We start from the raw sequence: 27,503 nt of genomic DNA on the forward strand, positions 1-27,503 counted from the left end.
GCATTCTCTGATATCATCAGCAAATTGTGGAGTGGGATGGCCAACTGTGAAAAACCTTGGACAAATCACCTACACTAACAAGCAAAGCCAAAGAAACCACATGGTTCCCTTGCTGTCTTAGGCCTGGTCCACTCCTCTTCCACTCAGGTTTTCTCATTGTCTGGAGTAATGATTTCCTTGGGAACAAAGTGGCCCAGATACTGTACTTGTATTTGAAACATTGGCACTTCTCTAGTTGACTCTGAAATTAGTGGCAACAAGTGGGCTAACATGGTATATAGTCTTGCAACAGTCTCCTTCAATGTTGAGTCAAAGATGAGCATCTTGTCCAGATAACTACAAGGGACTAGGAATTAAAGTCACTGAAAGCTTTATCCAGCACACATAAAAGTGGCAGGAGCATTAAAGAACCCAATCAGCCTTTTTGTGTATTCATAAAGTCCTCTGGTACCCATCTGATATGTCATCTTTTCAATGTCTTGTTTAGCAATGAATAGCTGGTTTGTATAGGGTAGGCCAAATTAAGAATACAGAAATACTCTTCATCTTTGAAAAATTGCAATGCTTTCTTAGTCCTAGGTAGACAGTAAGGATCCTTATAAGTCTTTATGTTAAGTGTGACAGGATCAAAAGAGATACTCAGGTTTCTTTCTTCCTAATGAGAACTATGAGGGAGGCATGCAGACCTGATGACTCTTGAATGACACCTATTCCAAAGACCTCTGCAGGTAGTCCTAGAATTCCTCCCAGTGATGGGATGGGATCCTATAGTAAGAAATCTTTACAGAATGATCATGTTTAATCACATCTTGTGACTTACCAGGTCACCATCATTTTTACTGAAAGTGATCTTACACTTGATGAGAATCAAGACAAGTTGCCTCCTCTATGTCTCCTCCAATCCATCCTTGTCCACCTTCGAAATGTGGTTGGAGATATATCCTCCAGTCAATTTACTGTCCATGACAGTAGCAATTTGAAGGCCAGTAACAGACATTTTTAAAATAAAAGAACTATGGTGCTGGAAATCTGACACAAAAACAGAAATTGCTGGAGAAATGTAGCAGGTCTGGCAGCTTTTGTGGAAAGAAAGCAGAGTTTTGGTCCAGTGACCCTTCTTCTGAAGCTTTCTCTTCAGAGATGCGTATAAGCATTCTTAGTTGGACACATGCATTTTTGTCACTGAAATTGGCAAGCAACATGCACACCCAACTCTTTTCTCCCATGGTGACCAGGGGAGCTCCCAGAGTTACACCAAGTGGAAGTTCTAATACATGTGAGACAGGATGACACTCTAGCAAGGCCTGATGTTGACTAGTCGATGGTGGTTGGCATAAAGTTTCAACAGCAGTGATGATTCAGTTGGTAAAAGAGCAGCCTGACTTGCTGCTACTCAAACAGTTCTAAAATCCCACGCAAGCTGGAACACTAAGCAAGGTCCTGTGCGCATCTGTCAACTTCATTACGTGCTGTTTTCTGAGCAGTCATCATACACGTTTTCCAAGGATGCCCAGATATCATTTAATACAGAGGAACCTTGATTATCCGAACGAGACGGGCGGACACTATTTTGTTCAGATAATTGATTATTCGATTACTTGATTCAATGCCTTTCCTCTGGCTCTTTAAGTTTTCTGTTAAGTCTGCTCCCCGTTGAGGAGACCAGGTAGCAGCACACCGCGCACGAGCCCCTGCCCCCACCGTCTGTTCCCACCCGCCCCCAACCCTGTCCAATACTGCCCCCCTACCCTGTTCGCCTCCAACCCACCCCCCACTATCTGCCCCCACCCCCTCTCCGGGGCAGCGAGACTGGACACCATCAGCAAGACTGCTGCTGCTACCTTTTGGGGGGTGAGTCTCCAAATAGCACGCACACATACACACAGGTTCCACCTTTGCCCTGTACAGGACAATGTTGGAGAGACGATCTGGGGAAGGGGGTTTAAGGTACACACCTATGTAGAACTGCAGGGAAAAGTTTGGGAGAGAGAGAGGGCGGAAGGTCAGTTATTTGGAGACAGTGCCTGTAATCCAATCCTATGAAGCAGAGACGTGGATGAAGGAACAGATATCTATCAGCTCATACTCCTCAGCCAGATGCTCATTGAAAAACTGGTGGAAAATGGCTGATTCCTCAATTCCTGTGCCGATTAGATTTGTCTACTTTGCCAAATTTCCCACAATTTCAAGTCCGTATCACTCTACATAAGACTGAACCTCTTCCTGAAGGAATCTCATCCTGTGCTTGGCTTATGCTGAAAGACCCAACTTGAGAACAGAAGGCCATTGCACCAAATGGAATCTCTGCATCTGACAGCAGTGATAGCAGAGCTCATTGAGGGCAGTCCCATTTGAAGTAACCAACCCTGTAACAATTCCAAAACCTCTTTACAGCATCCCTTGAACTGATTTGGCCATGGAGTTTACTGTGGAGATCAGACAAGGTCTGGATCTGAGCATTCTGTGCAGCAATATGTTTCTACTATCTCTTCAGCTTGAGGTCCACCTTCCCATCTATGCCAACAGTCACCTCCTTGATGTTAGCCTTTTCTCGGTCTTAGTAGTCCAATCTTTCTCCATGATCTAGATGATGTGATTCCATATTTCAAAGAAAGACAACTGAAGTCTGCCACTATTAAACTTCTTCAACACTTTTTGGATGGTCCCATCCCTCACTGCTTCTGCCAGACGGTTCTCCAGTATCCTGTTTGTTGGCGGATTGAAAAGCGGGATCGGGAAGATGATACAATCAAGAAATGTAATTTGTTTCGGGAACTGGAAAGCAGATTCCTTTCTTTGAGTTGATTGCAAGGATAAAATTTCTGCCGTAATTGTGTCAGGCTACTACAATCCCTAAAAACCTTTGTTATTATCTCAGAGATCTACTGCAGATTTCATTGAATATCTGCACAACTTTCCAGTATTTCTTGAAGGGCTTCCCCATACAGATGTTCAATCAGAAACTGCTCAGTCATGTTGAGGCTCCCAGATGCTATGAGCATCCATCCAGTCTTCATTTGCTGTATCATCAGATGTTTCTGGTCTTCCCCTGAATCTGTTCAACTTCCTATTCATCAGTTGGTCGAAAGTCTGACTAGAAGTATCATCTCCTTTCTCCACAGTATCAAGAGAATGCACACTGCTGTGAACTTCTGCTTGGTTTGGCCTATAACGTCCAATTCCCCCTGTCAATATCTGAGCGTCCAATGATCCTGCAGCTGCGTCAACCTCCGTCATGGACTTTGCCAGTTTCAACTTCTCCATTATCTGCTCCATCTTGGTCAGGTGCCCAATAAACTTATAGGCCACAATTTGATATCTGTAGAAAGCTTGCCAACAATAGCCGAAATGTCACGAGATTTAGAGTCAGAGTCATACAGCACAGAGACAGACCCTTCAGTCCAAATCATGCATGCTGACCAGGTATCCTAAACTGAACAAGACCCATTTGCCTGCATTTGGCCCATTTCCCTCTAAAACTTTCCTATTCATGACTTATCCAAATGTATTTTAAATGTTGTAATTGTGCCTGCATCTACCACTTTTAGCAGCTCATTCCACATTCACAGTACCCTCGGTGTGACAAAGTTTCCCCTCAGGTCCCCTTTAAATCTTTCCCCCTCACCTTAAACCTATACCCTGTAGTTTTGGACTCCCCTACTCTTGAAAAAATACCTTGGCTATTTATCTTATTTATGCCCCTCATGATTTTATAAACCTCTTTCAGGTCACCTCTCAGTGTCTGATGCTCCAGGTAAAATGACCTTGACTATCTGGCCTCTCCTTATAATTCAAACCCTGCAATCCCGGCAACATCCTTGCAAATATTTTCTGGAACCTTTCTAGTTTAAACAACATTTTTCCTATACCTAAAGATCATGAAAGCAGATTCTTTATTCCAGTGGCGTCCTAAGAACATAAGAACTAGGAGCAGGAGTAGGCCATCTGGCCCTTCAAGACCGTTCTACCATTCAATAAGATCATGGCTGATTTTTTTCATGGCCTCAGCTCCACTTTCCCACCCTCTTTCCAATACCCTTAATTCCTTTACTGTTCAAAAAAGCATCTATCTTAGCTTTAAAAACATTTACTGTGGAAGCCTCAACTACTTCACTAGGCAGGGAATTGCACTGATTCACAACCCTCTGGGTGAAGAAATTCCTTCTTAATTCAGTCCTCAATCTGCTCCCCCTAATTTTCAGGCTATGCCCTCTTATCCTAGTTTCACTGGCTAGTGGAAACATTATCTCTACCTCTATTTTATCTATTCCCTTCATAATTTTATATATTTCTATAAGATCCTCCATCATTCTTCTAAATTCAGACCTCACAGCTGCAGGTCTGAGATGGGGGATGTGATGTTCTCTCCTACCTGTTCTTCATGCCATTGCTGGATCTGCAAATGAACTATTCTGTCCCAGGGAAATTCTAGAAATTGTGAAGCAACATTAAGAAGCAGAGTCTTTGTATATGGCATTGCCATATTTCTCTTGATTTAAGGGGAATGGTTAAGAAAATCAGAACACTGGTTAGTGTAAGAGATCTATGAATGAGTACCCAAATCTAGATCGAAAGAAACAAAACTGCAGGATAACTAAACATTAAAAGGCTGTTGGTTCAAAAAGAATTGCACTTTTACATTTAATATTTGTCAAATAATATTTGATAAGACTGACCTGTAATTTAGCCCAAATAACACCATCTTTTGTAGTTATGATAATTAACTGTAGAAATGGCGCATTTTACCTTCTTCTGATAAACATTCTTCTTCAGTGTGCCGGCTGTCATTCTCTTCAGGCTGCATGGCAATTACAATATAGTACATTTCAGTGAGGGTAACATCACAGTAAAACATATTAATTTGGACTTAAAGCAAGAAGAAAATACTTTTGAACAAAAATACAAAGCTAATAGCTTTTAAACTAAAGTCTTATTTTCAGCAGGCTTGCTTCAAGATCAGAACAATTGCATCTTTTTCTTGTCCACTGTTATCTGACTTATGAACAGATCTCCCACATATTAGAGATGATTTTGCTCTGCAACTTTTCTGTAGCTGTAACACTACATTTTGCATTCTGTTCTATTACCCTGATGTACTAATGTAAGGTATGATTTGTCTGGATAGCATGCAAGACAATACTTTTCATTGTATCTTGGTACATGAAACAATAATAAATCAAATCAAATCATTCAGGTTATTGCAAACAAACTCACTTATAATTATCACCTGGGATTAATTCCACCTTGAAATGCAAGAGGCCCTTCTCCATCTGTCTCTGGATCAGTTGGGGAGATCCTCCAAGGCACATCAGGTAAATAAAATGCATACAAGCAATTATAGTTTAATGCAATAATACCTTATGACTGGCTCTTTATCCCTATTTAAACGTATTGCACAAATGTTCTACACTGAAACGAGCAATTTTATTTGTCTTCATCTCAAGCCACAAAAAGATTTGACCTTTTCCTTTGATGCCTAACAAACATTGCCTGATACTAACAATTGATTTATGTCATGTGTAACAAGACAAAGCTTTTAATCTACTTCTTTGGTGCAATGGTCTCATAAAATAAATGTTATAAAATATACATCAGCCTGTTTCATGATTTTCTTTTTGCTTTACTTGATCATGCTGCAGATGGTCTTGACATGAGTGGGTAGAAGACTAAAGGGAAGTTGGAAATAATAAATTCACAAAAAGATTCAGGACAAGAAACTGATCACTCCGCCCTGTGCTTTTCCTTGTATGAATCATGCTAATCACTCCCATTTTCCTGGTTGTTGCAGAACAATGGCAGAGTTCCTACCTTTGAGCCAGGGGACCGGCCTGCAAGTCTCATCTGCTTCAGATACCTGTCATAAAAAGTCTGGACAAGCTGATTTAAAGCCCTCTTGTGCCACAGTGCTAATGTCTCTACCCCTGGACTCGGAAGCCTGGATTCAAGTCACACCTGCTCTAGAGGTGTGTACAGGTTGATTAGAAAAAGAGGTTATTTTTTTTTAAAAATCACATTTTCCTTTTCCCTTATCATACTACTTGCTATTCATCTTTTTCAAGTAACCATCTAAAACAAAAATTAATGTACACTGCTTCAAGAACAGCTTGTGGCAGAGAATTCCACATTTTAATTATCCTCTCTGTATTGTCACTTTTACTATGCTCCCATCTAAATATTTTTGTTAACGTGTACTGTCATTATTGCCTCACCAGCCAGGGGAACTGACCAGATTTGATTGCCAATAGCACATATCTCGATTGGAACATTTCACAATTCTAGCCATAGTTAAACAACAAATTATAAACTTGAAGAACTCCATCATTACAACACTTGGCTGTCATAGAGTCGGAGATGTACAGCATGGAAACAGACCCTTCGGTCCAACCTGTCCATGCCGACCAGATATCCCAACCCAATCTAGTCCCACCTGCCAGCACCTGGCCCATATCCCCCCAAACCCTTCCTATTCATATACTCATCCAAATGCCTTTTAAATATTGCAATTGTACCAGCCTCCACCATTTCCTCCGGCAGCTCATTCCATTCACATACCACCCTCTGTGTGAAAAAGTTGCCCCTTAGGTCCCTTTTATATCTTTCTGCTCTCACCTTAAACCTATGCACTCTAGTTCTGGACTCCCCCACCCAGGAAAAAGACTTTGTCTATTTATCCTATCCATGCCCCTCATAATTTTGTAAACCTCTGTAAAGTCACCCCTCAGCCTCCGACGCTCCAGCAAAAACAACCCCAGCCTGTTCAGCCTCTCCCTATAGCTCAAATCCTCCAACCCTGGCAACATTCTTGTAAATCTTTTCTGAACCCTTTCAAGTTTCACAACATCTTTCCGATAGGAAGGAGACCAGAATTGCATGCAATATTCCAACAGTGGCCTAACCAATGTCCTGTGCTCTGACCAATAAAAGAAAATATACCAAACGCCTTCTTCACTATCTTATCTACCAGCGACTCCACATTCAAGGAGCTATGAACCTGCACTCCAAGGTCTCTTTGTTCAGCAACACTGTCTAGAACTTTACAAAATAGTGTATAAGTCCTGCTAAGATTTGTTGTCCCAAAATGCAGCACCTCGCATTTATCTGAATTAAACTCCATCTGCCACTTCTCAGCCCTTTGGCCCATCTGATCAAGATCCTGTTGTAATCTGAGGTCACCTTCTTCGCTGTCCACCACACCTCCAATTGTGGTGTCACCTGCAAACTTACTAGCTGTACCTCTCTTATGCTCGCATCCAAATCATTTATATAATTGACAAAAAGTAGAGGACCCAGCACCGATCCTTGTGGCACTCCACTGGTCACAGGTCTCCAGTCTGAAAAACAACCCTCCACCACCACCCTCTGTCTTCTACCTTTGAGCCAATTCTGTATCCAAATGGCGAGTTCTCCCTTTAATCCGTGAGATCTAACCTTGCTAACCAGTTTCCCATGGGGAACCTTGTCGAACGCCTTACTGAATCCATATAGATCACATCTACTGCTCTGCCCTCATCAGTCCTCTTTGTTACTTCTTCAAAAAACTCAATCAAGTTTGTGAGACATGATTTCCCACACACAAAGCCATGTTGATTATCCCTAATCAGTCCTTGCCTTTCCATGGCATCCTGTCCCTCAGGATTCCCTCTAACAACTTGCCCACCACCGACGTCAGGCTCACTGGTCTATTGTTCCCTGGCTTGTCCTTACTACCCTTCTTAAAGAAGGCACCATGTTAGCCAACCTCCAGTCTTCTTGCACCTCACCTGTGATTATCGATGATACAAATATCTCAGCAAAAGGCCCAGCAATCACTTCTCTAGCTTCCCACAGAGTTCTAGAATACATCTGATCAGGTCCTGGGGATTTATTCACCTTTATGCTTTTCAAGACATCCAGCACTTCCTCCTCTGTAATATTGACATTTTGCAAGGTGACACCATCTATTTCACTACTTTCTTTATCTTACATATCCTTTTCCATAGTAAATACTGATGCAAAATGCTCGTTTAGTATCTCGTCCATCTCCTGCGATTCTATACAAAGGCCACCTTGCTGATCTTTGAGGGACCCTATTCTCTCCCTAGTTACCCTTTTGTCCTTAATATATTTGAAAAACCTTTGGATTCTCCTTAATTCTATTTGCCAAAGCTATCTCATGTCCCCTTTTGGCCCTCCTGATTTCCCTCTTAAGTGTACTCCTACTTCCTTTATACTCTTCTAAGGATTCACTCGATCTATCCTGTCTGTACCTGACATATGCTTCCTTCTTTTCTTAACCAAACCCTCAATTTCTTTAGTCATCCAGCATTCCCTATACCTACCAGCCTTTCCTTTCACCCGAACAGGAATATACTTTTTCTGGATTCTCGTTATCTCATTTCTGAAGGCTTCTCACCTGCGAACATTTGCCTCCAATTAGCTTTTGAAAGTTCTTGCCTAATACCATCAAAATTGGCCTTTCTCTAATTTAGAACTTCAACGTTTTGATCTGGTCTATCCTTTTCCATCATTATTTTAAATCTAATATAATTATGGTCGATGGCCCCAAAGTGCTCCCCCCACTGACACCTCAGTCACCTGCCCTGCCTTATTTCCCAAGAGTAGGTCAGGTTTTGCACCTTCTCTAGTAGGTACATCCACATACTGAATCAGAAAATTGTCTTGTACACACTTAAGAAATTCTTCTCCATCTAAACCCTTAACACTATGGCAGTCCCAGTCCATGTTCAGAAAGTTAAAATCCCCAACCATAACCACCCTATTATTCTTACAGATAGCTGAGATCTCCTTACAAGTTTGTTTCTCAATTTCCCTCTGACTATTAGGGGTCTATAATACAATCCCAATAAGGTGATCATCCCTTTCTTATTTCTCACTTCCACCCAAATAACTTCCCTGGATGTATTTCCAGGAATATCCTCCCTCAGCACAGTTGTAATGCTATCCCTTATCAAAAACGCCACTCCCCCTCCTCTCTTTTCTCCCTCTCTATCCTTCCTTCGCATTTGTATCCTGGAACATTAAGCTGCCAGTCCTGCCCATCGCTAAGCCATGTTTCTATAATTGCTATGATATCCCAGTCCCATGTTCCTAACCATGCCCTGAGTTCACCTGCCTTCCCTGTTGGTCCCTTGCATTGAAATAAATGCAGTTTAATTTATTAGTCCTACTTTGTCCCTTCTTGCCCTGACTGTTTGACTCACTTCTGTTCTCAACTGTACCAGTCTTTCCTCACTATCTCCCTGGGTATCACCCCCCACCTTACTAGTTTAAATCCTCCCAAGCAGCTCCAGCGAATCTCCCTACCAGTATATTAGTCCCCTTCCAATTTAGGTGCAATACGTCTTTCTTGCACAGGTCACATCTACCCCAAAAGAGATTTCAATGATCTAAAAATGTGAATCCTTCTCCCATACACCAGCTCCTCAGCCATGCATTCATCTGCTCTATCCTCCTATTCCTGCCCTCACTAGCTTGTAGCACCAGGAGTAATCCAGATATTACTACTCTCGAGGACCTTCTTTTTAAGTTCTTGCCTAACTCTCTGTAATCTCCCTTCAGAATTTCAACCTTTTCCCTTCCTATGTTGTTGGTTCCAATATGGACAATGACCTCTTGCTGGCCCCTCTCCCCCTTGAGAACATTCTGCACCCCCTCTGAGACATCCTTGATCCTGGCACCAGGGAAAGCAACACACCATTCTGATTTCTCGCTGCTGACCACAGAAATGTCTGTCTGTACCTCGAACTAGAGAGTCCCCGAACACAATTGATCTCTTGGAACCCGATGTACCCCTCATTGCATTAGAGTCAGTCTCAATACTAGAAACTTGGCTGTTCATGCTATGTTCCCCAGAGAATCCATCACCCCCTACATTTTCCAAAATAGCATACTTGTTTGAAATAGGTACAGCCACAGAAGGCTCCCTCACTAGCTGCCTACCTCTCTTACCTTTCCTGGAATTAACCCATCTATATGACTGTATCTGAGACTTTCCCCCTTCGTATAACTGCCATCCATCACATACTGTTGCTGTTGCAAATTCCTCATTGCTTCTAATTGTCTCTCCAACCGGTCCATTTGATCTGATAAGATTCACAACCAACAGCATTTATTGCAGTTATTATCTGCAGTAACCCTTAAACTCTCTTTATATTCCCACATGACAAGAAGCGCATATCACTCTACTAAAGGCCATTTTTGCTCCTTCACAATCTACAGACCCAGAAAATAACACCGTCTTATTCCTGTACAAAACACTTCCCTAGGTTAAATTAATAATTTTGGCTTATATTTTAAGTTTAATCAAGAGACATATCTCAAAAAACATATAATCAAGAAAGAACCCACACTACTCACTACTGCAGACTTTCTGTTGGTCCCACTTAAAAACAGCACACTTATCTGCTTCTGTGCTGTGAACTTCGCCCAAACAGTTCCTCCAAGATCAGTTTTGAATTTCACTGTTTTTGAATTTTCCCAGACACACTCCGATGTCCAGCGATACATGAATTCAAACAGCAAAGGCAGTAACTGTGCAGGTTCACTGCTACATCAGTTTCTTTCTCTCTCTCTCCTGCACTGACCTTACCATGTGCTTCCTTTGTCTGTTCTTCTCCCTTTTACAATTGCTGTGGTTTTGACTTTTTTTTCCAAAGTTTCAAAACAATGCAACAGCATACAAAGCAGTAATTGCTGCTCCTGGAATTTGAGGAAATCACCTCCAACACTTAAAATACCTCAATAAAGGAGCAGCTGTTACAGCCAGAAATTTTTTCTGTCCTCCATCTTGGATTACCCAGAATCCTTGTGAAAAGGCACTGTCATGTCATATTACTTAACTGTATCCCCGTACCTTTATTAACATCTTAATGAATTCAGATTGCACTTTTGAAAACTGATCTTACATTTTTCTTGATCTGTTGGTGTCATGCTTGGCCATTTGAAATCATGTGCTGTTGTAATATCCTAAACACTGGTCAGTATTTTGTGTAATTCTGAAGCTCAGTCTGACCCTAGGCCTACAGTGAAAACAGATGGAACCGACCCTTGCCGGCACCAGCACTCGATCCATCACACACTGACCATTTCCTTGAACTCACCACACTTTCCGAAGTGCATGGCCAGGGCAATAAGTGTATAACCAAGCATCATACATGGCTAAGCCAGGCATTCAAGATAGTGCCCAAGGGGACTGAGAAAGAATCACTGAAAAGAAAAGCATTGATCGATCTCAAGACTGTCAAAACTGACCTTCATTGAGTGCAAGAGCATTCCTCTGAAATCAGAATATTAGGGGTCACAATAAGATACAAACCCTAAGGAGTCTTCTTGCTGCTGGACACAGGTGGCCACAGGTATATTGTCAAACCATTAGCTGAGAATTAATCTCCTTGGTTCTGCAACACTACTGAGTGCATCGTTTGCCTCTCATCGTACACTGGACTCCTGTCCTCAAGCATGTGCCTACTGTGGATCATTTTCCAGACTTCAGTTGCTAATCATCAAGTGTTTCCAGTTCTTCTGATAAATCTATTCAGCTGACTATTCGTTAGCAAGTATAATATCTGACCAGGTGTATTGTTTCCTTCCTCCATAGCCTCAAGAGAACACAGACTTGACTTGATTTGGCATAAGGTTCTAATTCCCTCTTCTAATACATGAGCCTCCAATGATCTGGAGCATCCTTAACCTCCCTCATGGGCATTATTAGTTTCAACTTCTCTACATCCATTCCATATTTCCCAGGTGCCTTTCAACCTCATCTGCTATGACTTGATGCTTACGTTGTAGAAGTCTAACAACTACTCCAGGAAAATAACATGGAATTACAACACATGGAAGGCCCAAAGATCATGAGCAAGGATTCTTTATTCCACTAGCATGGGCCATTTCAAGCATGAAGGGAATTAAGGATAAACAAGGAACTATTTACGTTATGCACAGGAAAGAAATGAGGTAAAAACAATTACTGCAGATGCTGGAAACCAGATTCTGGATGCGGTCTCCTCTACATTGGGGAGACTGGGCGCCTCCTAGCAGAGCGCTTTAGGGAACATCTCCGAGACACCCGCACCAATCAACCAAATCGCCCAGTGGCTCAACATTTCAACTCCCCCTCCCACTCTGCCGAGGATATGGAGGTGCTGGTTCTCCTCCACCGCCGCTCCCTCACCACCAGACGCCTGGAGGAAGAACGCCTCATCTTCCGCCTCGGAACACTTCAACCCCAGGGCATCAATGTGGATTTCAACAGTTTCCTCATTTCCCCTTCCCCCACCTCATCCTAGCTTCTAACCTCCAGCAACTCGATCCCCTGATCTGTCCGGACTTGTCCGACCTGCCCAGCTCCTTTTCCACCTATCCACTCCACCCTCTCCTCCCTGACCTATCACCTTTATCTCCTTCCCCACTGACCTATTGTACTCTATGCCACTCTCTCCCCACCCCCACCCTCCTCTAGCTTATCTCTCCACGCTTCAGGCTCTCTGCCTTTATTCCTGATGAAGGGCTTTTGCCCGAAACGTCGATTTTGCCTGTCCTCGGATGCTGCCTGAATTGCTGGGCTCTTCCAGCACCACTGATCCAGAAACAGGAAAGAAATGTGTGGGTTACATTGGACTGAGAAATTCTTTTGCAAGCTCTCCTTTCCCATTCATCCTCTTTTCACCAAAGACAGACTTTCCTCTCCAGTGACAGTCCATTCAATTGCTCCAGTTGACTCTCTCATTATCACTACCTAATTCTGGAGGTCCTATTACCAGAAAACAGAAGAAACTGATGGGATGATCCAGATTGTGCAACCATTGAACGCTATTGTCATTTTTATAGGCTGTCACAAATTGAAAATAGGTTTAAGCAGAGCATTTCCTTCTTCTATTCCTCTTGAAGATTGGATTCCACTTTCTTTCTTAATTATTTTGCATCAAAGACAAAGAGCATTGGATTCCTAAATTCTACTCTGTTCAGAAATTGCAAAAAGGCAGTTCAAGGAGTCCACCATTCAACTTTGCATTCTCTCTTGCTATGCCACAGCATGCTGAAGTGCTAAAGGGCCTTTAATGAGCTGAATAAGCTATTTTAAAGTTCTCAGCACAAAGCTGTTTTGAAGTCAGCTATTTTTTAATAACTCACTTCAGAGGCTGAAGGAGGTGGTATTCTTATGAGACCATAGATGTGATTGTGGTTACAGGGAGAGAATTCTTTTAAAGATGCTGCTTAAACAGAGGACAGAATACTTTGAAACTTAATCTCTACAAAAGCTCACAAGCAAATCAGGGAATAAAGTTGAAATGAACTTGTTTCTACCTGTCTTGTCGTTTGAAGAGTTGAAGTTAAATGTTCCAGGTTAACAGTTGTCGTATCCTGTACTAGGAGATCTGAAACACCTGTCAGCATAAATAATTGAGCTTTAGTAGGTATTGATAGATGTCAGTGCTTAATAACTGAAAGAAAGTTACTATAAAGCACTCAATACTTTAATTATCCTAAACGGGTAATGGACATTTCCTTATAAGTGATAATATTCACCAAATAATATACAAAAGTACTAAATGACACCACAATGCAATAGATATTGCTTGTGAACTACATTTCTTTGCATTGCTCCAAGGCAGGCAGCATTGGTTCAGCACTTTTAGAACTTTAATGTACTGAACTATAGTGTAGCAGTTTGCAAGTGGCGGTATAGGTGAATGATCTAAAGCAAATCAACAGGGTAGGAAAATAAAATAGCTAATCAAGATGATAGCCATTCAGGAATTAATAGAATCAAGGAATGTGGGAGAAAATGGAAACATAGCATTGAGGTAGAGATCTAATCTCCAGAGAATACTGATTGGTGGAGCAGGCCTGAAGGGCTGAATGGCCTACAGCTATTCCTAGTTTCTATGTTTCTAAATGGAACATTTCCATCTTTTGTACCAAGCTTCAACATCGGGTTCACCTAAATCAGCTACTCCAAACGTTAAACAATCATTCTAATATCCTTCTAGCTTGGTAGAGAAGCAATGCCCAATTCCACCCCTGAAATGCCATGATGACCTTTCTATTTCTCAAATTAGCCACCTTTGTGGCTTCTCTTTATAAGTAAGATTGCTACTCATGAAATTCACTAATTTATTAAACAAAGCAGCACACATCATCTGGAGCTCATCTATAATGCAAAACATTTGTTCCCTCAACACCACTAATACATTATTTTTACTGCATATTATCTATTGGATACATTGCAGTAATATCCCAAGCCTACAATTTCCTCACCAAATCACACACCATCAAAATTTGGACATATATCACTATTTCTCCATTGTCATAGAATAAAAACTCTTAAATTCCCTACCTTACAATATTGTGAGAACACCTTCACTACATGGGCAGAAGCAGCTCAGGAAAGTGGTTCTCAAGGCAATTAGGGAAGAGCAAGAAATGGTGGGCTTATCAATGGCACCCATGTCTCGAGAATGATTTTTTAAAAATCCTGCCACAGTAAGAGTGGGCTTAAATTGCATCAACTGAGAACTCTGTTGAAACAGTCATATTGTCCCTAACAGATAGCATTCTTTATTTACATCATTATCTTGTCTGAATTGTCAACCTGGGTCTCAGAGATGAAAGAATAGCTGCCACCAGATTCAATATAAACTAACCTGCCTGTGCCCTATCCAAAATCAATTCAGTTGTGGCTCAGGTAGTAGCATTTGTCAATTAAATTACACTCCAAAGACTTGAGTATAAAAATTTATTCTGACAAGTCAGTTTAGTTGTGAAGGAGTCTTTTAGAGTAAACTTTAAATCATTACTGCCGGCTCTTTCAGGTGGAGATAAAAGATCCTTTGACATGATTTTGAAGAAGAGAATAGAAATTATTCCTTATGTACTGGTCAATATTTATTTCACAATCAATACCTCAAAAACAGATTGTCTGGCCATTATTACACTGCTGCTTTAAAGAACTTACTTTGTGAAAATTGGCTGCTGCATTTCCTAGCTGAAAAATGTGTTGCTGGAAAAGCGCTGCAGGTCAGGCAGCATCCAAGGAGGAGAATCGATATTTCGGAATCCTGAAGAAGGGCTTATGCCCGAAACGTCGATTCTCCTGCTCCTTGGATGCTGCCTGACCTGCTGCGCTTTTCCAGCAACACATTTTTCAGCTCTGATCTCCAGCATTTGCAGTCCTCACTTTCTCCCTGCTGCATTTCCTACACTACGACAGTGTCTATACTTCATTTGTACTTTATTAGCTGTACAGCACTTTGAGGCATCCCATGGTCATGAAAGAAGAAATGTAGAAACATGGAAACTACAAGCAGGAGTAGGCCATTCAACTCTTCGAGCCTGTTTTGCCATTCAATATGATCACAGCTGATCTTCTATCCCAAAGTCACATTCCTGCTTTCTCTCCATACCCCATGATGCCCTTACTATCTAAACATTGACCAATCACTTACTGTGGTAGCAAATTGTACAAAGTGACCACCCTCTGAGTCAAGAAATGTTTCCTCAACTCATCCTAAAAGGCCTACACCATAACTTGAAACTGTGAAGTCTGGTTCTGGACTCCCTTACCAGGGAAAGTATCCTCTCTTCATCTGGTCTGTCTAGTCCTGGAAGAATATTCTATGTTTCAATCAGATCCCCTCTCATTATTCTAATCGCCAGTGAATACAGACTCATTTAAACCAATAACTTTTCATACTATAGTTCTGCCATCCTTGTATCAGCTGGGTGAACCTTCACTGCATTCCCTCTATGAAAGTATACCCTCTTAGATCTACCCTTATCTGCACACAATACTCCAGGAAAGTGCCACCAAGTCCTGATTAACTGTAGTAAAACACCCTTATTTCTGAACTCAGATCCCCTTGCAATGAAGGCCAACATACCATTTGTCTTCTTAATTGCTTGCTGCACCTGTCTGTTTACTTTCACTGACTGGTGTACAAGGGCACACAGATCCATTCATACATCCACATTTCCCAATATGAAACATTTAAATAATACTCTGCCTTGCTGTATTTCACACTGACGTGTATAACTTCACATTTGTCCAAGTTGTAAAGCATTTGACATGTGTTTTGCTCACATACTTAATTTGTCCAGATCACCCTGAAACTTCCTTGCATCCTCCACACATATAATCCTGCCCAGTTTTGTGTTGACAGCAAACTTGGAAACATTGCATTTGGTTCCCTCATCCAAGTCTTTTATGAATATTGTGAATAACTGGGGCCCAGGTACTGATACCTGTGGTACACCACTAATCACTGCTGGCCATTCAGGAAAATAGCCATTTATTCCCATTGTTTTCAGCCTGTCAAGCAATTCTCTACCACCAAACTGTTAACTACTTAAAAAAAAGCCTGTACTTCTATACCTGCATCGAGAAGTATTCAGGCTCATTCGCTTTTCTAAGAAATGAAATAAAAACTTACATTAAATCTATTGCTACTCTAGCATCTTCTAAGATCATAATGAAAATACACTATCAATATTCATCTTTTTGATTTTCATGGTGTTTAAAAGGACACTGATGACCTTAATGGATGCTGTGATTACCTGACAAGACCAGGCAACTAACATGGAATACAGACAAAATGTCTCTTGTAATTACAGTTTTGGTCAAGAAACACTGAAACTCAGTTCTGCGTCACAAAATGAGTAGATTTTGTTTTATTCATATTTGCATGATAACTTCACAGGCTGGAGATGAAATGGAACCTGTAAAATGTACAGTTTGAAAAAGATAGTGGAGCTGGACTTGAAATATACAAATGAAGTGTATTTCAATAGCTTGTTTTAAGCAATTAAAAAAAAGAGAAAGCAACATAGATTGAATGAAACAAGGATACAAAAAGCTCTTCTCTCACTCTCTCTAAATCTCAATAGAGAGCCAGTGAAAAAAAGTTAATACAGTAAAACCTCAGGTGACTGAGAAATCAAGAGTATCTGTATTTCCCCACTACTGAGGATACTGGATAGCAGCTAAACAATTGGGATGCCACTCTCACAACTTAAATACCAGAACAACTACCTTTTCTTGTCTATTTGTACTAGTTATCCCTCCACTTCTGGCTTCTTTGTAAACTCATTACCTGTGCTTTGTGATCATTTTTCTTTTCAGGTAATAAAAGTTCACTGTCTCATTCAAATTGACCTTAGAATGGCTCTCTTTCATTTTTAATCTCGTTAACTAAGTTTGACTGAAGAATGATAGCTACATTTTATAAAGGAAAAAAATGAAAAGTACTTGTTGCCACTGACCAACACAAGATTAAAAAAGAGGGAAGCTGTGACCCCCCCTCCGAGTATATTGCATATGTTTGGATTCTGCCTGCAGTACCAGCCCTTTGCCCCACGTTGTCAGGGCGAAACAGGGAATAGCGTCTGCATATCTTCTCAAAGAAAGGGAGGAGAAAACTTTAGGTTTTCCCTGAGCTATTCTTTAACACTTATTAGGACTGGCCCAAAGATACATCATTAAGAGCAACTTAATGATGGAAAGACTGGACACTACTGAAGATGAAATCTGTACACAATTATTAATAAACTTGTTATTGCACTTATATGAAATTTTTTTGTCTACTTCCTTAATAATAGGTTAATATCTTCATTAAAAGGACAGCTAATGAAATTTCAGACAATCATGCTCATGCATTTACTACATATTCAAGGTTAGCAATATAAAAACACTTAAAAATGTTTTGATCTTTGTACCAAATTTTCTGCAGATACCAGGTTGCTAATGCAAATTTATATGGTATTGTACATGATAGTCATCATTCAAAAATTGGCAGCTTTAGTTCTGACTAAAAGTACAACACAGGATGCACTATAGTTGTCTCAGTCTTGTATTCTGTCCAGTGTGTATTCTAGGGTCAGAAAGTTTATACCTTTAGTGGAAACACTGTGATCTGTAGCTTGAATAGGATATTTTTCAATCTGTGAAAGCAGAAAATAGGACATTAATTCACACACATTTGACACATATACAGTCTATCGGTAATAATAATAGGCTTTTTATGCTCAAAATATAGGAGGAAAAAGAAACACTCCAGACGATTAAATTTTATGGGTAACATTTTACAATTGCCTGCTGGCAGGTTTGCAGGTGGGACGGCTCATAAAAGTCCCCAGATGTCCTTCCTTCTACCTGCCCTTGACCTATCTGCAATTTTGCATGGAGTGGGCAAGACTGGCTTGCCTGTCCACACCCAAATGAGATCCTAATGTCATAAATTATCAGCCAATTCAGGGCCACTTCCTGCTTGCCCTCAATCTTGAGGTTGATGGGCATAGGGGATCTTATCACTGTACTGTTAATTCAGTGGTTCAGGTAACATTCTGGTGACCTGGGTTCAAATCGCCACAGCAGATGGTGGAAATTGAATTCAATCAAAATCTGGAATTAGGAGTCTAATAATGATCATGAATCAATTATCGATTGTTGGGAAAGCTATCTCGTTCACTGATATCTTTTAGGCAAAGAAACTGCTATTCTTACCTGGTCTGACCTTGATGTAACTCCAGACCACACGGCAATGTGGTTGACTCTTAACTGACCTCTGGGCAATTAAGGATCGACAATGAATGCTGGCCTGGCCAATGACACCCTCATCCCATGAATGATTAAAACAAAAGTTCAGGGAAAGGATCAGTGGGTCACCCTGCTCTAGTTTTGCACCAGAATGGCACTCCCTGATGATACTCTTTCTATATGTCTAAATCTACCACACCTAAAGCCTGGCCCTTATGATGCTCACTTCCTCCCTGGTCTCCCCATCAGGTCGTCAATACTTCATCTCCCTAAAACCCCAGTCCTTATCTCACTCCCCTGCTATAAGACCCAACCCCAACACACTTATTTGGTCCGAGACTCTGAGACTTAAAATCTGAGGACTGCTCATTTTCCAAGCCCTAGTCACTGCGAGCACTGCTGCTGCTGAAGAACTATCAGCTAATTACCTGAGTGCAATGCTGTTTTCAGCAAATTGAAACTCCTGGGTGTGTTAAATCGTGGTGAAGCATATGCAATCTTCAGCGACATGTTTCCCATCAACTCCTCGGGTGGCGAAGGTGTGGAAATTAATCTTGTGGAAATTTCTTCCTTATCAAAACAGTAGTTAAGGTTTTACCATAAAAGTACTAACTATAGATTTGTCAACACACTGGTTTAAACGGTGTTGAAATGGCAAGGCTTGAACTGCAACGCAAACGTTCCCATAGTCAGGGACAATGGATACACTACATGGATAGAAACAAAATGTGAATTTGTCCAATCACACCTCCTCCTCAGTAGTAACATGGTAATGCTCTGTAGGCTGCTTATGGATTTTGAGAGGGAAAGTCAAATTAATTCTGTCTTTCAAATCACTCATCTCTTGCAATGCACATATTCTTAAAACTCGAAGCTTCTGCTGCAATGGATTTAATGGCCCAAGCAACAAGTCTTCAAACAGAAGAGGAATCTGATGGAAGCACAGGCTGCAAATAGATGAAAATTGGGAATAAGAGTCTTGTGTAGTAATGAAGAATTTTCATGGGTGTGGGATCTTTCATATTCTCAAGTTGTTCTCAAAACATTCCACACACTCTTGAAGTGGTCATTGTTGTTTTATAGCAAACCTAGCTGTCAAATTGCATACAACAAAGCTTGAACAAAGTCAGGTTCAACTACCCATTCACACCCCTTAATTTCTGAACTAATCTGTGCTGCTGTAGAAACTTGCTGTACATGTTCATAAAAGATGAAGGGGAAAAATCATGGACAACTCAGTCATGTTATTATTTATTATTACATCCAGCAGTAGTCTTACACACAACCATCACCAATCACCTGTGTTATTATTTTTCATTTATTAACAACCACCAGTAAATCATCCATGTTTTCCAACTGATTAATTTACCTGCAAGGACAATGCAGACCATCAAATGTGAGGGACAGGTAGGGAGTGGGAGAGGGAGCTAAATCAAAATGAACATGGTTATTGTCACATAGTTCCTCAGAATCAGCTGAAGATACATCTGGCCAAAGCTGGATGCATTATATCTGGATGAAGTGAAAAAGGGGAATGTAGGAGGAATTCCAACTTTGTTAAGAGTAAAAGCTATGCCGCCTGACTGTGGATTGTTATCACATCAAGCATTCAAAATGCATTTAAAAACCAAATTGATTTGGTTGCACCATTGATTTTAGCTAATGAGAATGCTCACCATTGCACAATGGTAAGAATATACTATTCATACTCTTGCTTCATAAGTGTAAAACTGCACCTGAAACAACTACATTGTTCTATATGTAAATTAAATTTCAAAATGTGTGTAATATTTACTACAAAAATGAAAGAAAATGAGGATTCAAAATCAGAGCGAATAAATGAAGTAAGGAAAACAATCATGATTCATAAAATGTGTCATGCAAGGCAGTAGTCATACCGTTTCTGAAGGAACACTAGGATCTGTATCCTCAACGGGAGTCCTGGGAACTTCTTCTGTTAAAAGCAAAAGTACAACTAATTTTTGATAAAAAAATTTAAAACTTACACAATATTACAATAAATGAGACATCATAAGATGAAAATTATAATAGAACAAATGCATACAATTTATGTACATTCCGTCAGGGCAATATTTTGAAATTGAGCTTGTTACTAACCACACCGACTCAGCCATAGGAGGTGGTTATAGTAGCTAACTAACTTTTATACAGGGAGTGGACAAAGACTCAAGAATATAATCTCTATTGGCTACTGTTATCATAACTTTGATGGAGGGGTGAAGCAGGCCCTCTAGCTGACTTGGGGCTGGCCCATGGTGCAGAAGAACTGGAAGATGACACAAATTAAAAATAAACATAACAGAGCTTTCATAGATATAATAGATCATCTTTCTTTGAAAAACACATCAATGTATCTTCTAAACTGATCTATGGAGGAGTAGAAATTTAGAGGTTCAAACACAGAAATCAGTAAAAGCTACTGCAAGGCACAAAAATAACTTGAAAAGCTAATGGAATATTGGCCTTTATCTCAAGAAGGCTGGAGCACAAAACGTGGAAGTTATGTTGCAGTTATGTCAAGATTTGATTGGGTGATATCTGGAAGACCGCACTTAGCTCTGGACATCATATTTCAGGAAGGATATATTGATCTTGGAAGGAGCACAGATTCACCAGAATGATAATGGTGGTAAAATAATTAAATACGAGGGCAGGCTGAATAATTTTTACATGCGCACTCTTGAGTTTGGAAAATTAAGAAATAATTAAGTTATATATTTAAGATACTGGATAGAGTTGATAGTTTAGATAGAAATAAACTATTTCTTCTATTATGAAGTTTAGAGCAAAGCAATGTTAATGTTAACATTGAATTTAAGCTTTTCAAGAGTAATATAGAAAGCACTTCTTCACTAAAAGGGTATTATAAACTCAGAACTCTCTCCCACTGTAAGCTGTTGAGCTGGGTTAATTGAACATTTTAAAACAATATTTTTTTAAATATATATGCTGAAAGTATTAATGTTTGCAAAACAGAGACATGTCAATGGAGTTAAGTTACAAATCAGCAATGATTGAACTGAATGTCAAAACAGGCAGGAGTTGAATGATCTCTGTTCAATTGGACAGAATTTTACCAGAAAACAGCAAAGTGTCAATTTTGGTGAGATTCATGGAGGGCTTCTTTCTGTGAGTGCTAATGAGACTTTTCAAATTATTCTCTGCAACTCACTTCATTACCTAAGCATCATCTGTCTATGGTGCCCCGCTCTTCATATCTTCTTCTTGCTAGAGATAAAAGTCCTCATCACTGCCAGGACCTCCCAAGAGTCCCAGTGATGGCATTTTCAAAGCCTAGCAGCATATTAGGTCAAACACTACCATCTATGAGTTCCCTTCGCCAGTCACTTAGTGAGAGGGGAAACCAAAATAAATTCTTTTCAGGGTGCAAGAGTGGCACAGCTCACATGTCATTGCAAATTCATAAATATATTGCTATTTAGGAACTAAGCTTCACAGGTTACCAAATCTTAGCCTCTTCACATTTTAGAGCCTTGTCTCAGGGATTGCTACTCTTCCCCAATGCTCAGTGTAGCCTACAGCTTAGTAATGACAACCATTGAGCTGCACTGTTCCAATGTTGTAGGTAGGATGCTTGTGACCGCTGATGCCCCCTTTCCTACAGTAACCCATGTCCTCCAATGCACTGACAACTCCCCTACATATTGAGTTGTCGCTCTTACAAATATTGTTCCCTACATCCACAACTAATTTCCATACCACAGCTGTAGCCTCTTATAACGCCCCCTTGACTATCTCTGTCCTAACTGATGACTGACCAGACCCCGGATATGTGCGCAATCCTTGACTAATTTATCACAAATCCCAGTCTGATTCTCCTGGACCTGCAGGCTGGTCATGGCCTACACTCTAGACAGTAGAGATAAACACCTCTGAGCCTGACCTAGCCACTGTCAGACATGTCCAAGCCCTTGGATTAATAGTGGATGATGTATTTTACTCTCAGGACCCCTTGACTAAAAGCTGCTTCCCTTGGTTTGACTGTGAACTACTCCTCATAGAGTTTGCTATATGACCATTTGGTTCAAGTACATGCAGTGTGTTTGCCGCATATGTTGCATATTTTAGTGCCGTTTAGCAACATGTTCACGTTTTGACTGATTATTACTGACAATCATAACAAGCTGCCTGGCTTTGATCTGTGCTATGCAGTAAGGCAAGACTCTGGCTGAAGTGACAAAGAGCAAAAAGGCAAGACAAGACAAAGATGCTGTGAGCATCCAAGTAGGTGTAAAGTGCATGGGCAGTAAGACAACAAATGAGGAGCCTTGAAATGCACCCTGGCTTATTCCATGATCTCGGTGCCTGCCCCCCCAAGTGTAAAATATTCTGACAGTAGCATTACCATGAGTGGTACTGGTGCACTCCAGATTGTAGCACAGAAATGCAAAACCATATTGTAAATGGATTGAGAATCTGCCATGAGGGTATGGTGAGGCTGGTGATTCTTTAGCCGACAAAAAAAATGTCGTTCTAAGGATTTGCTTAAATCTCTATGATTGGCATATATTCTCACTTTTTCACTTGACTACTGTAATAACACTTTGTTGAAACATTTAAGATCCTGATGGAAGTTGACAGAGTAGATGCTGAGAGGACATTTTCCTTTATAGGAAAGACTAGGACTAGGTGAACACAGTTTAAACATTTAACATAGAGCTGAGGACTTTTCTTTTACTCTCAGAGAGCCACTGGCCTGTGGAATTCTGTTCCCTGGACAGCAGTGGAAGCTGAGTCATTAAACATTTTTAAGGCTGAATTGGGTGGGTTGATTGCAAAGGAAAACAAAGGGCATTGATAGTACACAGGAAATTAAAGTTGAGGCCATGTGGTGAAGCAAGCTTGATTTGTTTTGTGCTTAGCTTCTTATAAACTGGCTATAATATGACATTATCATTGAGATGCAATGTCTAGCTTAACACAAATATTTGGTCATTCATCCCCAATTCACTTGTCCATTCCACCCCATCTCCTATGAATCACATCTTGAAACATTATCTAATGAAGATAAGTTTAACTTGACTTTGCAATACAAAGAGGAGTAATAATGTAATAATGTAGCAAATCTTCCGAAACATTCTCAAAGAAAGATTTTCCACAAATTCGTATTTCTAAATGTTTTATGTTGATTTAGTAATTTTTTTCCCACAATTATTGTGTTCTTGAAATCAAAGTTTAGTCACACCAAGTATTCCTTTTGGTTTAATGGAACCAGGATCCATTTAGCTATCAGGCACATTGCCCACTCTTGAGTTAATCAAACTGTTGGTCAGGTTTACAATGCCAAATTTTCACACACACAGGTTGTATTATAATGAGGGGGAAGTTAACCTCACAAAAATAATTATAGGGGAGCAAACATGTAGGGATAAGGAGATGTCATGCCCATTCACACCAGATATGCCCTTTAAAAATAACAAGTCTTAAGAGTTTTAAAAATAAATTATTGACATCCTCTTTTAATTGTAACTAAGCCAACATCCATGAAACCAATACAAGTAGCTTTTCATCCCACAACCTGAAGGTTTTTACATAAGGTTTTTGCAGTTCATCTTATTGAAAGGGAAAGGTGATTAATGTTCACCCCAGGTTAATTGAAATTTCCATTTTCTGAAAATACAGGGTTAATAAATGTGTGGAACTGTTCCACAGAATTATTTTATAACTCTTCTTTATGACTGTTGTTGTGCTGTGCTGTCAAAGTGATGAATTAAACCTTCAGGGCAAGACATTTGAGAACTCTGAGTTTTGCATTAAGAACATTACAAAAATTTAATCTACCAGCCATATTATTGTATGGGATTGAGCCACCTGAGTGTAAGTACACATCCTGTAAAAATGCCTGAATTATCAGAAAGTTTTATTGAGAATTGTAGCTGTCACCCATTTAAGCAGAGATAAGCAGTTTAAACAAATAAATTTCTCTTGCATTTTCTGTGCAATGCTTAAAATATACACTGGAACAGTGTCTAAAAAGAAATATGTTTTTGATAAAAGTCATCAGAACAGCTTCATCATACCCATATTCATAATCACCCTGGGTTCCCATCCCACACTCTTAGCAAAATTCATCTTTCAAGAAGAACTCTAGCTAGAATAGTGATCAGCTAATTTTGGATCCAATGTGTCGCTTTGCTTTGGATCTTATAGGATGTTATTTTCTTTACAGATGCGACCTGTGGGATCTAATCAAAAACCTGGCTAAAGTCCATGTAAACCACGGCAAATGTCTTGGAAAATGTGATGATGAGCTGCCTACTTGAACTGCTGCAGTCATTGAAGTGTGGGGACACCCTACTGCTGCTAGAATGTGAGTTCAAGTTCTTTGACTCAGTGAAGGAAAGGTGATATACTTCAAAAGCAGGCTTGTGTGTGGCCGCATTTATTGCCATCTCTCATTGCTACTTGAACTGACTGGCTTGCTAGAGCCAGTTCAAAGTCAACCACTTTGTTGTCGGCCTGAAGTAATATGTAGGCTAGATCAGGTATGAAGAACAATTTCCTTCCCTGAAAGACTTTAGTGAAACAGATGGGTTTTTACAACAACTGACAGTGGTTACATGGTCACCATTAAGTTAGCCTTTAATTCCAGATTTTCATTCATTCAAATTTCACCACCTGCCACGCTGAGATATAAATCCATTTACCCAGAGCATTAGCCTGGGTTTCTGGATTACTATCCAGTGATGATACCATTACATCACCGTCTCCCTAGGTAGGGGAACTTCTGGGTGGTGGTTTTCCCATGCATCTGCTGCCCTTGTTAAATTCTAGAGGTTGTGAACTTGGAAGTTCCACCCAAGAAAGCTTGGTGAGTTATGATAGTATATCTTGTAAATGGCACCCTTACTGCCATTATCCTCTGATGGAATAGAGACTGATTGTTGAAGGTGGTGGGTGAGGTGCCAATCAAGTAGGATGCTTTGTCCAGGATGATGTCAAGTCATCGAGTGTTGTTGGCGTTGCATCCATCTATCACACTCCCGACTTGTGCCTTGCAAGATGGTGACAGATATTGGGCAGTCAGGAATGAGTTAGTTGCTGCAGAATTCATAGCCTCTGACATGTAGTCACAGTTCTGAAATGGCTGGCCGAGTTCAGTTTCTGGTTAGTAGCAACTCCAGCATGTTGATAGTAGAGAATTCAGTGATAGTAATTCCATTTATGGTCAAGGGATGCTGCTCAGCTTCTCACTTATTGGAGATGGTCATTGCCTGATAATGAGTAGCACGTATTCTACTGGGTACTTATTAGCCCAAGGCTGGAGGTTGTTCAGTTCTTTCAGCTTATGAACTGAATTACTTTGGTATTTGTGGAATCATGGATGGTTCTAAATATTGTGAAATCTTCTGATCTCTAGATGGAAGTAAGTCATTGATGAAGAAGCTGAAGGCTATTGGGCCAGGACACTACCCTTGGAACTCCTGCAGAGATGCCCTTGGACTGATATGTTCAACCTCCAACAATCATGAACATTTTCTTTTGTGCTAATTATGACCTTATGGATTTTTGCACACTGTGTGCACTTGGCTTCCACCTGGGCCTGTTGGAGAAGCTTGAAATAGTTAGTATCTTGCAATATATTTGCACACATACTCGGTCTGTAATTGGATCTCTTGATGAAGATCATCACATCAGTGTAACCTGTAACCAGTTGCTAATATTCAATTCCGTCTTGTTAACTACAAGAGACTTTTCTAACTCGACCATGAAATGATTTTCGTCTACCTCAACAGACCAAATAAGCGTTATAGTTTCTTATACATAAAGATGATGGTGACAGCAACTTTCATCATGAGCAGTAGCTTATACACCACAATGAGCTGGCATGCTCATACAACAAACAGTACTTTACTTGTTCTACAGTATCTACACCATCAGTACTTGCATAGTGTACTGAATTTCTTTTTGGGGTGATCATGGTCAGGTGGGGAAAGGAGATAAAAAAGAATGAACTAATTACAAAATCTGTGATCATGAAACATATCCCTCACCATCAATTAAAATTCATTGCAAATGTATATGATTTATAAAGGAAAAAGTTAACAGATCCTTTGGCTTTATTCATGTTCTAACGACACTCTATGGATTAACATGTTATAGTTGAAAGCTTTCTTATTACAAGTTTCCACACGCCAAGATCTTTGAAGTGAGGAACTTTAAATGTGAAGAAATCTTTTTGCTTAACTTCTTCTATTATCTGTAGATGTCAAATGACTGGTTAACTCTTTGAATACTGGGTTATTTTTGCAATAAAACATAATTTTCTCGGCCATAGGCCTACAGAAAACTAAGCTTTGTAGATTTAAAAAAACGATATACAGATTATATGAGAAAATTCAAACGAGATCTATTAGACTTTTAGCTAAAGTAACAGTAGAACAGGTGTTATTTTTGGAAAGATCTAATTCATAAATTTGATTTTTTTTATTTATTAGAAAATATACACCAAGAAAATTGGGTTCTTTTTGAGTCTCATATCTTGGAATTTATTGGCAACACTAACTATTTACATAACTACCATGTCACAGACATATAGCTCTACAGACATAGCCTGAGTTCTCTGATTACTTATGTTACTACACATTACACAGATATACTGACTGACCACACTGACTCCACTACACAAAAGGACTGAAAGAGAGGTGGGCATATGTACACTGAATTACATGTTATGATGTCATATAACTGTCTTAAAGGTACAGGCCTAGAATCTGTGCCATAACACAACCTCCTTTCAACCCTGTTTTCTTTCTAAAGAATGGAACCCCTTTTTGATACATCCAGATAATGCAATGATGGAAGAATGATAAAATACCAAAATACCACTACGTGGTAGTGTACCTTCAATCTGTGGTGTGCTACCTATTACAGATGGATGTGTATCATTTGTTGTTCGTGTGTAGTTGCATCTAGCATGATACCTTCA

General features: G+C 40.1%; 1 protein-coding gene across 4 annotated transcripts in view; it reads right to left on the bottom strand.

The window, feature by feature from the left end:
• The window catches only part of edaradd (EDAR-associated death domain), a 75,095-nt gene that overhangs the window by 17,874 nt on the left and 29,718 nt on the right, over positions 1-27,503 (bottom strand). For 3 of the 4 annotated variants that reach the window (XM_043695531.2, XM_087991218.1, XM_043695529.2), the window contains 4 exons: positions 20,431-20,486; positions 17,889-17,937; positions 13,306-13,385; positions 4,747-4,798 (listed from right to left, as the gene is read on the bottom strand). In XM_043695531.2, coding sequence (XP_043551466.1) covers positions 4,747-4,798; positions 13,306-13,385; positions 17,889-17,937; positions 20,431-20,486 — 237 coding nt within the window. The remainder of the gene's footprint in view (positions 1-4,746; positions 4,799-13,305; positions 13,386-17,888; positions 17,938-20,430; positions 20,487-27,503) is intronic. The other variant, XM_043695532.2, reaches the window with a different exon arrangement.

This window comes from Chiloscyllium plagiosum, unplaced genomic scaffold, assembly GCF_037043375.1.
Source record: "Chiloscyllium plagiosum isolate Xiang-an unplaced genomic scaffold, Cpla_swu_hap1 HiC_scaffold_10, whole genome shotgun sequence".
Classification (NCBI taxonomy): Eukaryota; Metazoa; Chordata; class Chondrichthyes; order Orectolobiformes; family Hemiscylliidae; genus Chiloscyllium; species Chiloscyllium plagiosum.